Genomic DNA, 16,350 nt, shown 5'->3' on the forward strand with positions numbered 1-16,350 from the left:
GGCGCGCTAACAAGGAGCGAACATAGTCAACTGCACTTGGCTCAAAGCTAATTTTATTCCCTATTTTCAAACCATAGAACGGTGAAGGATGTATGTAAAAATGGATATTTGAGGAATGTTTACTGCGGTCAAAGATACACAAGATTTCGACTTTGTCGTCACCTTCTTGAGCAAAATGGAGATGCTTTGTTACAATGGTTTAGAGACTGCACCTAGCAGTTTTAGGGAAATTCATATGCGGTCGACGTGTTTAGAACACATTTTACGACAGTTTACCCTATTAACAGTACGAGTATGGAAAAATATGAGGAAATAGCATGAATTTTCACAGTGACTAGATATCAGCGCTGGAGATACAGTTAAGAGAAATGTATTAAAACGCCATAAGTGTATCATCAAACAGTCACGTCGTTCTGGATGCATTAGTTGTAACTGAATAGAAGTTAGCTTCGAGGGCTACGTGACGAGGCTCTAGCGTTCTCGAGGTGGCAGTGAAAGAGGCCAAAATGAAAACAAAACAAACAGAACTGGGCCAAGGTTCATGGTCAGTTCAATGTCCAAGCTTCACTTCCAGCTCGATTTATTTTAGGCTTAAAAAGGGGTGAACGTTTTCTCATCTACTAAGCGCCAAAAACCCTCCAGCAGTGGTCTCTTCAGTTAACAGAACAAGACAATCGTCGTCACTTGATCTTCCTCTGGACCAAACTAAGCTTTCAAATTCCACATCAAAACCTCTGTATTGCTCGTTGAACATAAGAGGTCCCCTGACGGAGAAAACCTAACTTTGCCAACGCCACCACAGTGTCCCAGGAAATCTTGAAAACTGCCTTCACTGTAATCCATAAGTTTGACTATTCGGTCTGAAAACACAGGAAAAGAGAACAGTCAATGATACGATGACCAGTTTAGCAGAGCGTGAGTTTAAAGGGCGCTTGTGGGAAACAGAAATCATATGTGCGCCGTAGAATATCACGTTTTCCTTGCTCGTTAATCGCGACAGCTTGGTGTCCTGGCTCTTTGAGTGTAGGTCATAACATGAACGTCAACGAAAACGTCAGTAAGTATTTCGCGACTATTTCATAGAGCGAGTTTCAATCGAGTGTCGTACAACCAAAACCAAAGTAATTACTTCGGCCAATCAAAAAGGGCGGAAACAATCCAGTAAACCAATCAAAACTCGAAGTAATTACCCGTAGCCGACACACCGCGCGGGAAGCTGTGCCCGCGCGAGCCACGATTTCTTCTGGTTTCACTTCTGATTGGTTGAAAAAATGGCGCGAGAACTTTGAACCCATCACTGAGTGAAGTAATGCAAAACCAAGGCAATTCGCTTATTACTTTCGACACAATTGAAAACATGTATACCTTGTTCAAGGAGGCAGAAAATCATCTGGATTGGCGCAAATGGTCATAAAGTAGGTGAGATTTAACGCATTACTGGTGTAGGTTTACGTTCTCGTGAAACTTTAAATACGGAGTGTAAATGAGCGTTGTCCTAAGTAGCGTGTATACATGTTATATATGTAAAGGACAGAAACCAAGTGAGGCCTAATGCTACTGTGCATGTAATGGATAAGAACCTTCGCTGATCTACAGCATCAGGAACTTCTTTATGCATAACCCAATGATAGAGGGTGCAGAAGTGTTGAAACTGCCTGGCTTTAAATTAATATCCAAGTGTTCAAAAATTAAATGAAAATTTAATAAAACCATTATTCTGTTCGTGCTCGTTGGATATGAGACTGGTTATAGCCAAATAGGTGCTACGCGCCTCGTTGCCTATCTACCATCTCATATCCGACAAGCGCGAATAAAATAATTGTTAAACAATCCAGTCGACATTTGACGATCCAGGACACCAGGAAAGCCCGAGTTTGCGCACATCATGCGTCTAGTGTTAACTTAAAAAAAAGGTTCGTACAATTCGCCCTTGTCACACGGAGGCCATATTGTCCAGGGAGACCAAAAAAGCTTTGTTTTACCACGCCAAACCTCGCAGTGAAAACCATGGGGGTGAGGCTTGGCGTGGTAAAACAAAGCTTTTTTGGTCTCCGTGGACAATATGGCCGCCGTGTTACAAGGGCGAATGGACCAGTTCTGACCACGTGATGTTCCCAAGGGAATTTTCCTTTTGTTTTTTCATAAGTTATGCATACATATGCACGTGCATAAGACGACATTTGAAAGAAATTGTTCCCTAGAGTAACATCACGTGGTCTGAAATGGGAAAACAAATCGTGCAAGCTAAAGTGGTCCATCCAGTTATACGATATTTCACCGATATTTTACAACTTGAACAAGATGCAAATGCCCTAATCTGAAGTGACATTTTCGCTTCTGCAACCTTCGTCGTCAGTTTCGAGTGGCAAAATTTTTTCAAAAAATCCTGCTTCACGTGCAGCATTATTTTTTCCCCTCATTTTGGAAAAAAATGACATCATTGTATTGTTGTTGTTGCCTTAGATGTTGCTTAAAATGATAACTGTAACAAAATAATCATTGACGGTGGAGAAATGACTTTTTTCGATGGTAACTCGAGGATAGTCGGAAAAAAAACCGAGTGCTTCCGAACAGGAGTCGAACCTACGACCTTCCGATTACTAGTTCGGATGCTCTACCGCCGAGCTATAAGAGACTCGTATTTAGATCGAAGGACGAGGACGACTTCGAGTACGAGTTTTTGGTACTGAACATGCGCATAAGGTTTATTTCGAAGTGCGCAAGCTCAGAACGGAAAACTCGTATTCGTCCTCCGATCTAAAGGTCCCTATTAACGGCGTGAAAAATGACCGACTCTTGCTGGGTCGAATTGTTGGAAACTGGAGCAGCTATGGAAAGAAATCATGAGCCAGAGTTGACAACCCCCGGATGTTTCAAGGAGTTTTCCCATCAAATGTTGCGCTTTTTGGCCGTTTACGTCACATAATGATATACATAATTAAACAAGAAAGAGATAAAGAGGGCATGATTCTAAAAAATAACCAGGTATTAGAAAACCATCACTCAAAGTGAAGTGCAAGGTGTTCGCTCCCGGGGATGAGTTTCTGCCCATGGCCACCCCTCGACAGAGTTAATCATTCGAAACCACCGAACCGTGTCAGGCGTATGTATCATTAAAACGAACGCGTTTTAAGAAAGGGAAGACAAGTTTCAAAATCAAAATATTTGGACAGGATTCATAAAGAAAATGCAATGACTTTTCCAACTTTTGAAGGACCAATTTTATAATATCACCTTGAAGACACAGTTCGATGAGGGAGAACCCATCAAAACACGAACAAGAAAAGTAGTAACCTTCCATATAACGTGCTAAATAGCATCTAAAGTACGTGGGCAACTGCTAGGCAATGTGACACTGGCTAAAATGTCGCTTGGAGAGTAGATCAAATTTCAGAACAAACGGGTCGTCATTTCACAAATCTCTTTTCGCGCCTTTTGAGAACCCCAACGAGTTTATTTTTACCTTCTGTAGCAATAGCAATCAGATGTCCTTTGGGTGACACATCCATGGATTGTGCCCACTGCGTCAGTGCAGCTGTGCGCACAACCTGTAACATAAAACAACCACCGTTAAATGAAGGATTTGATAAAACGAAATTTTTTAACATGTACTTGAAATACGCTTGTTTCTTACTCTTAAGCGGTTTCCAGTCGACAGTTGAAAGTAATTCTCGAATTGCTTTCGTTTTGGGCTATCACGCTATGTGATTGACTTCATAGTTTCGCGCCACATTCAAATTTGCTTGCAAGCGTTTTCCCGCTCTTTTTGCCGCCTGCATGTGCTTCTTTGCGTTGATTGGCACATTTGATGGTCCGTTTAAACAGCACTCACTCTTAAAATTATAACCAATCTGCCCTTTCGGAAACCTTTCCTTTCATAAGTCCACCGCTCATGAACAGGATCTTATAGTAGCAGGACGTTTTCACCAGCCGTGTTTCGATCGAGTTTTGCTACGTATCTCATTAGTTTATTTTGCTTGTGTTTTGTTCCTAGTTAATTCTGGGTAGTTCCAGTCCTTTGTGGAGTTAACGACAAGTTTGGAAGTTTAATTGAAATTCCGATGTTGTTCGTTTGCCTCAGCAAACAACTGGAACTATCCCGGAATGAACATATACAAAAAAAAAGAAATAAACATTACTCAAATAGGCCATTTTATAACGGAAATCTTTTACGACGTCAATGTTTACACTGTTAAGTTAACCAGAACATTTGCTTCCAAAAATTCCTCTGACTGCCCAATTGGACTCGGTGGTCTAATGGCAGTCGTTGGAATTGTTTCGTCCAATTGTTTTCAAATTGGACAAGAATGGATTCTTATTGGTTATACAAATCGCAGTCGTACTTGTACCTCAGGCCGTAGTAATGTTATTTTAAAGCCGGATAACTGTATCCAGTAGATAGGTGACATTACATGCTGCCAAGACTTTCGTCCATGCCTTATAATTACATATTCTTAGAGTGTGCATATTCAAGGTTACAAGAGCAAATTCACTACTTGCACAAATCCCATAATACACCTCTTTTACCCCCCAAAAATCTGCATAGGCATTGTTTTCGACATCTCTGTAGAATACGGCCCGCAAAATTGACCAATCACAGCGCGCGTACTAAGTGAGAGCTATAATAAATTAATGGCATACTGTGACATTCAGATTAACATGAAAGGCGCGAAAATGAGCAACAAAAATGCACAGGTGAAATTACGGTGACGTTTTTCGCTTGTATACCTTTTTATGTGAAAGACTGTAGAACTGAATCACCTTCTGCATGCCGTACCCAGTGTATACAACAATATCAGGGTCAATCGGGGAGAACTGAGCAATGCTGGGAGGAAGGTTACTATATTGGGCCTGCAAAAATGAAAGAAAAAAAACACAACAACAACAACGAGAAGAGTCTTGAACCTAAGTTTTTCCGCCAGCGCGAGTTTGAAAACTGTAAACAACTTCGCTCTGGCACGCTTGTTTTGTTCCAAAATCGTCTTGACCTTCGATATGGTGTTCCTTCTCCTTGCACTACGAATGGGAAGATCTTGAAAGAGCCAATGCCCTGACAACACATCTTCTTCTTCCATTAAAAACCAAGGTAAGGTTGAATAAGCAAGGTTTAGCTCCAAACAAGCTACCAAATATTTGCTAGTACCATCGGGTAAAGCATGTTTTCATCCGCCATATTTGATTTCGAAAGGACTCAAGCCTGAGTACAGGATGACGTCATCGTTTTCATTTCGATACGTTTTCGACTGTCCACACACAAATGCTGATTTGAAATGGCAACGACCGTTTACGAAAAGAAAATGCGCGTTGCCGCCACCTTGAATAACTGTTAGGAGTTACAGCTTCCCGAACGCAGAACAACATGGCAACGGTATCGCGCATCAGCTACTTACATTACTTTCCTCCGGAATGGAGATTCCCTTAAAATTCATTGCCAGTTTAGTTGATAGGCTACAATGTAAATTGGCCACCGTACGAAATCGCTCTGACGAAGGGCTAACGCTCGAGACGTCTGCTTTTAGAATCTCTGTACGGTGGCCAAAACCAAATTTTTGTATACTACTTCCCCACCGACGCAGCACCACAGTTTCTTTAGAAACTACCCCCCATCATTCATTAGTTGATAGGCTGCATGCTTACGTACAGGATCCCCTCTCCTAATAGCTTTGCCGTCAGGACCAATCGGTGGCGCAGGGAAGGTCAGCCAATCGACCAATTCACAGAAGTCTTTGGACCAATCAGCACTCCAGATGCTAACACGGCGATCAGCACTCGCAGCTAGCCACAACAGTGGGGAGGGTAAAGAATACTTTTGATCCTGATAAGACAACGGTAGGTGATTGACATTTGTTAACCGAGAAAAGCTCTTATTCAACCATTAATAATAGAGGAAAAAACAAAGGGAACGTTTCATATGACTGTGCCGTCATCAGATACAGATAATCATTAATTTATAAAAAAAATTCGCTCATTACACTTGAAACAGTGATTACGTATTGGCCCCTCAAGGTAACTTTGAGCGTCCTGTAGTCCGGCTTTCTTTCAGACTTATTTCTCTTTTTTCCTCATTTTATTCACCTGTAAATTGGTGGGTACAAAGCAAATAAACTTGTGCGACGTCTGCAGTAGCCACGAGTCATCATTTAGACTGTACATCTGTTCATTTAAAGTAAAGGTTGTATTCTTAAGGAAATGCGTGGCACCAAGCATGTTATTGATTTAGAAAGTTGTTAATTTTTAGCCGAAAGCTGCGACAAGCGAAACAGATATGGATGATGCCACTCACCTTGACAAAGGAGACGTGAATGCACGTGATTGGAGCGCCTCTGTGGTCATTCAATAACCTGACTGTAAGTCCTGTAGAGGGACTGCTAATTGCCAGCAAACCATCTTCGGATCCACTAATTATTACTCTTCCTGTAAAGAAGGCAACATACTTTGTTCCGTCCTCGTCAATCTTAATAGAAAATCGATTCACTTCACTTAAAGAAAGGCCTTCAGGAAGCACTGGGAAAAGGTCACAAAGTGTCAGTGATATTTTCAGATAATGTAAGGCGATGAAAATCAAAACCCAAAATAGGAAAATAATCAAACTTATGTCTCCAAAATTACGAGATTTCGGCGCTTCATTTGGTTTAAATGTTTGTATCACATAGTATCATGAAATAGGAACCAAACAGGCTTGATAACAAACCGGCCAGATCTAGAACCAGGAAAATTATAATTCTCTGCCGGAGAAACATAATGAGAGAAACTTTCAAAGCTACTCAAAGCCTTTCTCATGAAAATTTCTTTCCAGTGACAGAAACCAAATGCAAAACCCCTTGTGGCCTGGCAGCGTTTCCCTGGTGACCCTGTAGCTTCCACACGCGGTATGTGATTGGAGAACGAAACAACAGATGATACAACAGAAACAATGCATCTATCCCTGATAACAAAAGAAGCGGCAGGTCATGGGACCAATCAAAAAAGGGTAGAAATTGGTTTACAAAAATTGTTATTGTTATTCAAATGTACCAAACAACGGGAACAAAAGACTCTTCGTTCCGACAGCCAAAAACGATGCTCTGGTTGGCAGGCACATTAAATGACAATACGTTACGTCAACGATATCTTCGCCATAGCAGTCTGGAATAGGTACAGGATTACTGTTTCCCCACGGTTACTGCCGGCTGCATGAATTTCCTTTGTGTTACGACTAGCTCAATTTATAGCCATTGACTGATGTGATCGGATAAAGCGATCGCCTTGGTTCTTTGATTAAATAACAACACTCAATTGACAGAAAACTCCGACTGGTTTGATGCTACTCTGGTTCCTTCTGAATGTAGCTTTGCATCACCCCTGATGAAGACACTAGAGAATGTTAGCATCCTCAACGAGTGCGACTTCGAGCACGAGTTCCGAAAATTTGATTACTGCGCATCTGTACTGCGCAGCCCTGCGTACTCAACTCGTCCGGGCAAATTGGTCTGCTACGACTGTACATCTAAGAGTTGTTTAAAGCTGTAATTATAATATAATACTCGCACTCGTAGTACTAAACAGGAGTGTCCTAATGTAGGGCCTTCGAATTGTAACTGTTTTTAGCAACATTCAAATTTCTTCAAACCAGAATAGCATCAAACTATGTCCGATTGTCAACCTGGCCTGGGTTGCTCGAAGCATGGTTAGTGCTAACCAGCGTTAAATACCTGGAAACCTATAGGCTGAGCTGCTGGAATTGCGCAGTGGTGAGAGCATTCGCCTCCCACCAATGTGGCCCGGGTTCGATTCCCGGTCCCGGCGTCATACGTGGGTTGAGTTTGTTGGTTCTCTACTCTGCACCGAGAGGTTTTTCTCCGGGTACTCCGGTTTTCCCCTCTCCTCAAAAACCAACATTTGACTTTCAGTGTCCCCAATTGGTTCTCCAGCGCTAGAACGACTAGACACTTAAAGTTCCTTCCCTTGCCTTCCCTTTCGTAACTAACAGTTAGCGCTAACCAGGCTTCGAGCAACCGGCCCCAGGTTGCACTGTGAATCTTAACTAATAAAAGAAAGCTATTTCCATAAGCTCATAAGTTTATGTTGTTACCATCAGCTGAGAACGATATAGCCGTGATAGAAGCGCTATGGGGCTGCATCTTCATGATCATCTCGACTTTGCCAAGATCAAATATTCTAATGGTTCCGTCACTGTAGCCAGCCACACAGTGGGATGGTTGAATCACAGTTTCGGTGGGTGTAGGGTGTGGGTGGACAGTGGCCACTGTCTGTCCCTCATTTGTAATTGACTTTGTAGGAGTAGCTTCCGGCACAGGGCAAAAAGACACACAGTTGCAGGTCTAGAAAAATAAATCAAATAAAAGACGAAGCTCGATACTCTTGCTATCTGGATTTCGGACTTTTGTACTCGGATCCCAACTTTCAATGAATTTTAATTAATATGGAAATCAAGGGTGACTTGTTGTCATTTAAGAGATGGCAAATTCAACTAAACAATCGTGGTCACTACGAACGATCAAGTATTTGAGTCCATGAGACGTAAATTCAAACACAGGCAGTCAATCATTTCAAGATTCAATGAATTGTATATGGGATTAGCAAGAGGCAAAGCTCGAGTATTCGAGGAAATTGGAGACGAGCGATGGACTATGGTAAAGGAATTCACCTTTGTATGAATGTTATGGAAGTAAATGTTTTCACAAATAAAGAGTTAGGTATCAATAAACTGTGTTATTTAATGATTAGACTTCACGTCTTAAGCCGTTTGGTTCAAACGAAGTTTACACAATGCAAATGCAAGGAATTTAAGATACGCAATAGTGGTAGTCAAGGTCTTTCTCTTTTTCCAAGATGAAACACCAGGACGAGTTTCAGCTTCGACATTGGTGGCATGGAACAAGAATTGTTATCTCGCAGGTTAACCAGTTCACATATTTTTGGAGAGCAAATGCAAAGAACTACATTGTCTTACGCTACGCTAGTTCATCAATGCGATTGCTGACATGTTCTTTGCTTTCAACGTCGACCTTGGTAGAAATGAACCAATCCTTTTACTTGGCTGGTTACCCAGTTCAATTGAATGGAAAGCAAATTCAAAGACATTAATTGTCTCATGCTGAATGTGTTCATCCAGTACCTCCTTCTCCGTATACTGTGTGAACAGGACTTAAAATATTTTTCTTTGATTTTTGATTTGGACAAAGTATCCTATCACTACCTGTCCTAGAACTTGAAACTGTAAATGCTCTAAGTTGTCTCCACTCCAAAGATGCAAAATGCCATCAGCACTACAAGTTGCAAAATACTGATCATCAGGACCACTGAAAGTCAGGTCATTAATCTGCGTACAGGAAAGAAAACAAGTTAGTTGAATACACTGAGGAACTTTTCCGGCAAACAATTCTTGGTTTTTATATGAAGTCACGACCGCCATGTTGGTGCCCCCAAACAAAAGAAACGGCGGCCATGTTGGTGTCCCAACCCAATCCTCCGGGAATTGAATTCTATTATCATCCAAACGTTTTCTTTGTTTTCATTAAAAAACATGTCTGTTGATCACGTGAGTGAAAAACAAGAATTGATTGGCTATAATAAGCGAAGATAAGCTAAAATTATCACCGCCAACCTCAACTTCCTCCTTAACTTCTTCCTCCTTCTCGTCGTTATCATCATCATCAACATCATCATCAACAGCCGCAGCAGCAGCGGAACCACCACACCACCACCCACGACATGTTTATGCCTTCTTTTCATTTGCGAGCATCGGCACATGATTATATTCGCGGTATTTTCTTTCCCTTATCTTTTGGCCTTTTAACATTCACAGGAAGTCAGTGAACTTTCCGGACATTCTCACCTGTTGCGCATGTCCACTGACCAATCGTATGCTTGTTCTTTCATCCCAGTTGACATACCATAATGTGCCCGATGTGGTGCCAATTATACCCTGGCAAAAAAAAAAAGCAACGTTGCGTTATTACGAAAAAGAGACAGCTGGACACATCGACAACGATCGCAGGTACTCACCGTTTCGAGTGCATCGTCAAATGCAGCTGAAATTATTGCTCCATCAAGTACCAACTCATCTTCCATCACAAGGCCATTATTGGACAACCTGAATGTTAATCAATGCATTGCTTCAAGCAGTGTTCCATTCAGTAAAAATCAGCAAAGTAATAACAATAAAGATAACTTTAAACTTTATGTGCTAATGAACTGGCCCCAGTTGTTCAAAAGGTGGATAACGCTATCCACCGGATAAATCACTATCCATTGGATAGCACAATTGGTTTTGCTATTACTTATCCAATGGATAGAGTTTTATCCGGCGGATAGCGCTATCCATCGTTTGAACAACTGAGGCCTGCTTTTGATTGCGCATTGAACAAAACTACTCCTATTGATTGATGGTCAGGGCAAAAATGTAAATTTCTGGCACGGATCCAGGTTTAGTCAAGGTGTCCTCCCAAAGCACAATCTCGTCCCCAGAGTCCGCTTTTCTTTTGGTCAGCATCTGGCCACTTTCAACTTACGCGCGGTCGCAGTGAAGGTCCATTTTTGTAACCGTTGACAACCACTGTTGTTTCAAATTTCTGAGCGCGCGCAGACGAGCCAGAAGTCCGTGAATTGCGGACTTCCTGACTTGGAAGTGGCCAGAGTCCGTGTTCTTGGTGCTGACAAAAGAATAGCAGACTCTGGAGACGAGATTGCCCAAACAGACCCTTCCTAAGGAAGATTTTGAAAGCCAAACCACCCGAACCACCTCTGGAGCCGCCCTGAAGATTTCCTCGACCCTGTCATTTTCGAAACTAGCCCCTTGATTTAGCGCAGAAGAAATAATGGATAACACTACAAAGAAACTACAGTAAAGTGTTGCGGGTATTTGAGGTGGGCAAAACCGAAGAAATTAAAGAAAGAGCTTCCGGTCACTTGTTGACGCGAACAGCTAAGTATTGCGAGTGTGGCTTTGGAGCGAGCTCAGCTGACCTACTGTTGCGTAAGGAAAACCGTTTCGAGCCTCCCTAAACAGGCATTTGACAGTTACTCCAAAACAGAACAAAACCGTCGCAATTGGTGTTGGTTTAGAAACGCCTCCTTTTCCTTTAGTTTCCACGAATTTTCTATTGATTGTAAATAGTATCTTAAAGGGTAAAAGTGCTTCGATATTACAATTTCCCTCGCAATTTTCAGTTTCATGCTTTATGCGATAGCTACTACGTGTTCCGCGAGTTTAGAAAACTGTATAGCGCACGTATTTTGACAACGCCTTACTTTTATTCACGTACGCATTATTATAAAATTGTGCACTCAAAGTATATTCAGCTATTATTATTCAGCGATCGAAGAATCTGCTACTTGCTATCTATCAATGGATATCCTATCATTTGGCGTGAGTCTTCGACTGAAGTAAGCTTTTATCTTTTCATACTAGATAGTTTAGTACTGCACGATTTAGTACTGCGCATCATGTTGATTATAGTCTTAGTTCTTTGTAATTGTTATGCTATTGCTATTGCACTGATAAGTTACAATTTACTAAGGTTCTATTGAAATTCAGTTATCACCAAGTTATCATGTAGCCTTTCGAATTACTAGCTTAGTTTAATACGTTCTAAATCGATTGTACACCGAATTATCGTTTTTAAGTTAGAGTCTATCACCATCACCACTACTTGTCTACCACCGCTACTACTGCTGCTACTTTTACTACTTATGATGTTATCGCTATAAATCTACTTGAACTACTCCTACAATTATCGTCGATTCTACAAGCTGTCGTTACTTTGTAACTCAAGCAACTGAGATTTTGAACTTTGATTAAACCTGGTGTACATCACATCTATCAGTGGAGTTCGACTTGCCACGCCCCTGTAATTGTTGAAGATCACCGGAATATTTCGCAACCTCTAGAATCTTAGCATTTACAATCAGGAATTAATTACCTGGCCGCAGTCTCACCAGGTAGTCTCATTTCACTCACTCCTACCACGGACCACAGACGCAGATTTCCTGATGCACTACCAACCAACAGTGTACCACCATGGCCTATTATCACATCTGTAAAGCATTGCAATAAAATAAGTATAAAGTATCGTATATCAGAGACCATATGACTGCTATTATTGGCCAATGGCAGTGAACCGTGTTCCGTCCGCAATACAACCGTCTTGAGTTCACGCTGTGCTTTCACACTCGATTAAGTTACCAAGAGCTTTAAGAAATGATTTTATGAATTTTTAAGCCAAAGATCGGGCCGACCGATTGAAAGAATGCTAACAGTCTAGGTTTTTGGAATCTTAGCTCAAATCGTACCTATTTCCGTGGTGTCGCCTTCCCAGTGAATAAAACACTTGTTCTGTCTTGTATCCCATGCTGACAGCATACCTACAAGGAAATGCTTCGGACACCTCAAGTGATCTTATACGGTACATTGCAAGATGAAAAAGACGCTAGTATTCAAATAGAGCTCTGCGCAAATCCGCCTCACGTTACCTTGGCTTAGTTCCCAATGGGTCAGTTCTCTTTGAATTATTGATGATGATGATGACCATGATCTTGATAATACAGAATTCACATGGTGCATTTCGACGCACTACCAGTGCGCTCTACGACACTTTCAGGGGGAATTTTGATAGATTATCCCTTTTTTTCTGGGCCTGTATACAGAGCCTTTGTAAAAGTTGCGTCCTGATTCAACTACTTGTTCGCAGCTACTACTAGTATTCTTGTATAAACTCCATAGTTCCCTTGCGAGGACGTTGATGGAATCATTGCCAGCTGTCTTACCTGTGCTCGTGCCAGCGTACATGACGCTGTCACCCGCATACCACAAAGAAGTAAAAGCATTGTACTCATCTCTCTGTAAAACAAGTAATTCATTAAGAATCAAATAGTCTCCCTCTTTTGACCATAAAAACAATTCAATTTAATATGGAAAGTGATTGCCTCAGTTTTTGATACCTACATACTTAGTTGACCACATCCCATAGGCTCTTTTCAGGGCCAATGAAACACAATCATCAAAACGACAGAACAACAACAATCCCAATTGGCCGGAGGCAAACAAGTTGGCTATTTGCTATTTGCAAGTGCAGCCGAGAAGGTAAACCAGAGACTACCAGGATTAAATTCAACTGGAGCTCATAAGTGGAGAGCAGGGATGGTGTAGTGGTGATTGCATTCCACCAATGTGTCCGGGGGGTCGCTTCCGGACTCGTGGCCATATGTGGGTAAAGTTTGTTGTTGAACTGTTGCTTCATTACTCTGCTCCGACAGGTTTTTCTCCGGGTTCTCCGGCTTTCCCCTTTCCTCAAAAACCATCATTTCTTAATTCCAATTCGATCGGATCGAGGGTCACATTGAAAACTACTGGGCCACCAGTAAATATGTTGGCCTCGTTATTAATAAATAAAGTTATCACTATTATTATTATTGTTGTTATTGTTATTGTTATTGTTGTTATTGTTATTATTATTATTATGATTATTATGATTATTAGATGTCAAGATGTCTAGATGTCAAGGCAAGCGCCCTAACCACTGGGCCTCACTGCCCCATAAATAGCGGGGAATCGAATCCCGGTCTCCCGAATGACGGGTGGGGATACTAGAATTGGCTTTGAAAATGTCGTGCCACATCTTCAGAAGTAAAGATAAACAAATATTATATTTGCTGGTAGGCGTTTTCTCGCGTTGTTTTTCTAGCGGAGGCTGTACGTATTTGATTGCCTGCGTCTCAATTGATCGGCTAATTTCTTTTATGTTCTAAGAACTCGACTGAAAACCGCTCTTGATTGATACAATTTACAACAACTGTTTCACACAGGCGTAATACAATCTCGTTGTTTACTTTCCAACGGTAGTATAAAATTTAACACAATTCTTAAAGAAGTCAACGACTTTACGGTAATTCTAATTAGATTTGTTTTTATTTGTATTCTGATAACACACAAGCCGCTAAAACGCGTACACAACATGGCATAAACAGTATTCATGCAATGGCAAAGGAACCAGCAATTTTAAGACTTCAAGACTTCAAAAAGGATCTAAAAAACATCTTTGTGTGTCACAAGTAATGCTCAACACCATTGATGATGATGAACTTTAAGTGTCGAGTCTTCCAGCACTGCGCTAATTGCGGCACTAATTGGTGACACAGAAATCCAGTCAAAATTGGTTTTTGAGGAGAGGGGAAAACCGGAGTACCCGGAGAAAAACCTCTCGGTGCAGAGAAGGGAACCAAAAAAAGTCAATCCACATATGACGCCGAGTTTGGGAATCGGACCAGGGCCACAATAGTGGTAGGCGACTGCTCTCTGGAATTGTGAAACATTTCATTTCTTTCGCGTTTTCTCTCGCACGTAACTTAGCTGACCACATCTTCAGAAAATTGATAAATCGAACGTGGACTAAGCCCTTCCCCGTTAGTATTTCTATTTCTCAAACCGCTGCGACACAAATCTTACCATCTTCTTTGATTGCACAAGTTCGTCTGGAACCTCCGGTTCATGAACCTGTTAAAAATAAGATATAAGCAACATGTTAATGGAATCAAAGATAGCAGAAAACTGAAAAAGCAAGGCGCAACGGGTGTTATCATACATCTCATCATACATCTTTATTTACCCTCGGATTTTTAGAGTAGCTTGGTGTAGCTAATATCTCCGAGCATTTACCCTCCCAACCATGATACACCACAGAAGACAGACCACAACACCGGGAACTACATGCCCTACTCTTTGCGACAAGTGTGCGGGTTCTTTTACGTCCCACAGGATTATGAACATTGAAGGGTTGTGAGACGGGACCTCCGGCTTATCGTCCTTATCCGAGAAGACTAGAGAGTCTAACCATTTGCAGATGTAATTACAGAGGCAGCACTTTCTCCTCAGTTATTTAAAGACCCTGAGTATTGGTCACGACCTCCCGCGTGGCAGCCCAGTGCTCAACCAACTGAGCCACCGGTGCGCGTTGAAAACAAACGAACACATTCCAGTAAACAGGTGACCCACATGAAACCATGAATTTGAAATAATCTGTTTTTACTAGTGTATGGATGTCAATTAGAGCGGTTTTCAAATGAGTGTCGTAAAACCAAAACCAAAGTAATTACTTTGGCCAATCAAAAAGGACGGAGACAATCCAGTAAACCAATCACAACTCGAAGTAATTACACGTACCCGACACAAAGCGCGGGAAAATGTGCACGCGCGAGCCACGATTGGTTTTGGTTTGACTTCTGATTGGTTAAATTAGTGGTGCGAGAGCTTTGAACCAATCACTGAGTGAAGTAATCATAAACCAAAGTAATTCGCTAATTACTTTCGATACTCAATTGAAAACCGCTCTAATAAGGAAACCAAGCATCTATTTTATAATCTGGGAGTCGCGCAACTCTCCTTGCCTTTTTCGGGATCACAATTCCCTCCGTGTATCTTACGAAGAAAGAGGTTTTTTTTTGTCGTCAAACTCCACAGTCTCTTTGCTTATTGTTATCTTGAAAACATCTTATAAAAACAAGCTTATTGCCAGTTCCATAAATAGCCTTTCGGGCCCGGGTAGTCTTCGAGACTATCAAAAACGGGGGCCCTGAATCGCTAACGTTGTGAGACGGGCCGGTGGATTCTTATTCTAGTCGAGTCTAAGGGTGCGTTCCATTGACCGTATTCCGGAATAGGAATACATGGAATATAAGTTAGAAATCCTTCGTTTTTACGGAGATTCACATTAAAATTGTCAGATAGCTGCTAAAATGCTATTTTAAACATATTTTTGTTATCCTTGCTGATTCGAGACGCGCCAAACATACAGTTTTTATCACCACTCTACGTATTCTTATTCCGGAATAGGTTCAATCGAACGCGCCCTAAATGTGTCCAGCATTCACTGTTTTTTTTCTATGGGTAAAGAGAGCATAGTACGGTACATGTGTATTAAAAACTTCAATGTCTCCAAACTACTTTGTTGGTACAAAAACCTCACAATTGTAGATAGAATCTTACATTTAGCGTAAGTTTTCCACCGGTCTCATCAAGCAACCAAAACAAGACAGATCCCTCTTGACCCACGGATGTAAACTCGCTGGCAGTGTAAGGATCCCACATGAGGTCATGAACAGGTTGTCTGGCGTAAGACGCAGCGAGAATGATCATGTCCCTCGTACACCATACCACAATTGAACAATCCCTGTAGTCGCCGACAGACACCAGAAATCTGTCATCTCGGGCATATGCAAGGCACACTATTTCATTCTCATGGTGGTGAAGGACCTAAAAAATAATCCACCAAAAAGAGGAAATTTCTTTCTTGAGAACTTTTACAACAGCGTTTGTACACTTGGTTTTTCAAACCAATTTTTTTTTTTTTATGT

At 41.4% G+C, this 16,350-nt stretch overlaps 1 protein-coding gene across 3 annotated transcripts in view; it reads right to left on the reverse strand.

Moving 5' to 3' along the window:
• Positions 1–31: 31 nt before the first annotated feature.
• LOC138060201 (WD repeat-containing protein 90-like) overlaps positions 32–16,350 on the reverse strand; it is a 50,939-nt gene continuing 34,620 nt past the window's right edge. For all 3 annotated transcript variants that reach the window (XM_068905933.1, XM_068905932.1, XM_068905935.1), the window contains 14 exons: positions 15,983–16,249; positions 14,447–14,494; positions 12,769–12,841; positions 12,295–12,366; positions 11,925–12,039; positions 10,009–10,096; positions 9,839–9,928; positions 9,200–9,322; positions 8,072–8,321; positions 6,284–6,414; positions 5,642–5,815; positions 4,729–4,851; positions 3,464–3,548; positions 32–860 (listed from right to left, as the gene is read on the reverse strand). In XM_068905933.1, coding sequence (XP_068762034.1) covers positions 706–860; positions 3,464–3,548; positions 4,729–4,851; positions 5,642–5,815; positions 6,284–6,414; positions 8,072–8,321; positions 9,200–9,322; positions 9,839–9,928; positions 10,009–10,096; positions 11,925–12,039; positions 12,295–12,366; positions 12,769–12,841; positions 14,447–14,494; positions 15,983–16,249 — 1,794 coding nt within the window. In that variant the 3' untranslated portion in view covers positions 32–705. The remainder of the gene's footprint in view (positions 861–3,463; positions 3,549–4,728; positions 4,852–5,641; positions 5,816–6,283; positions 6,415–8,071; positions 8,322–9,199; positions 9,323–9,838; positions 9,929–10,008; positions 10,097–11,924; positions 12,040–12,294; positions 12,367–12,768; positions 12,842–14,446; positions 14,495–15,982; positions 16,250–16,350) is intronic.

Source organism: Montipora capricornis, chromosome 8 (assembly GCF_036669925.1).
Source record: "Montipora capricornis isolate CH-2021 chromosome 8, ASM3666992v2, whole genome shotgun sequence".
Taxonomy (NCBI): domain Eukaryota; kingdom Metazoa; phylum Cnidaria; class Anthozoa; order Scleractinia; family Acroporidae; genus Montipora; species Montipora capricornis.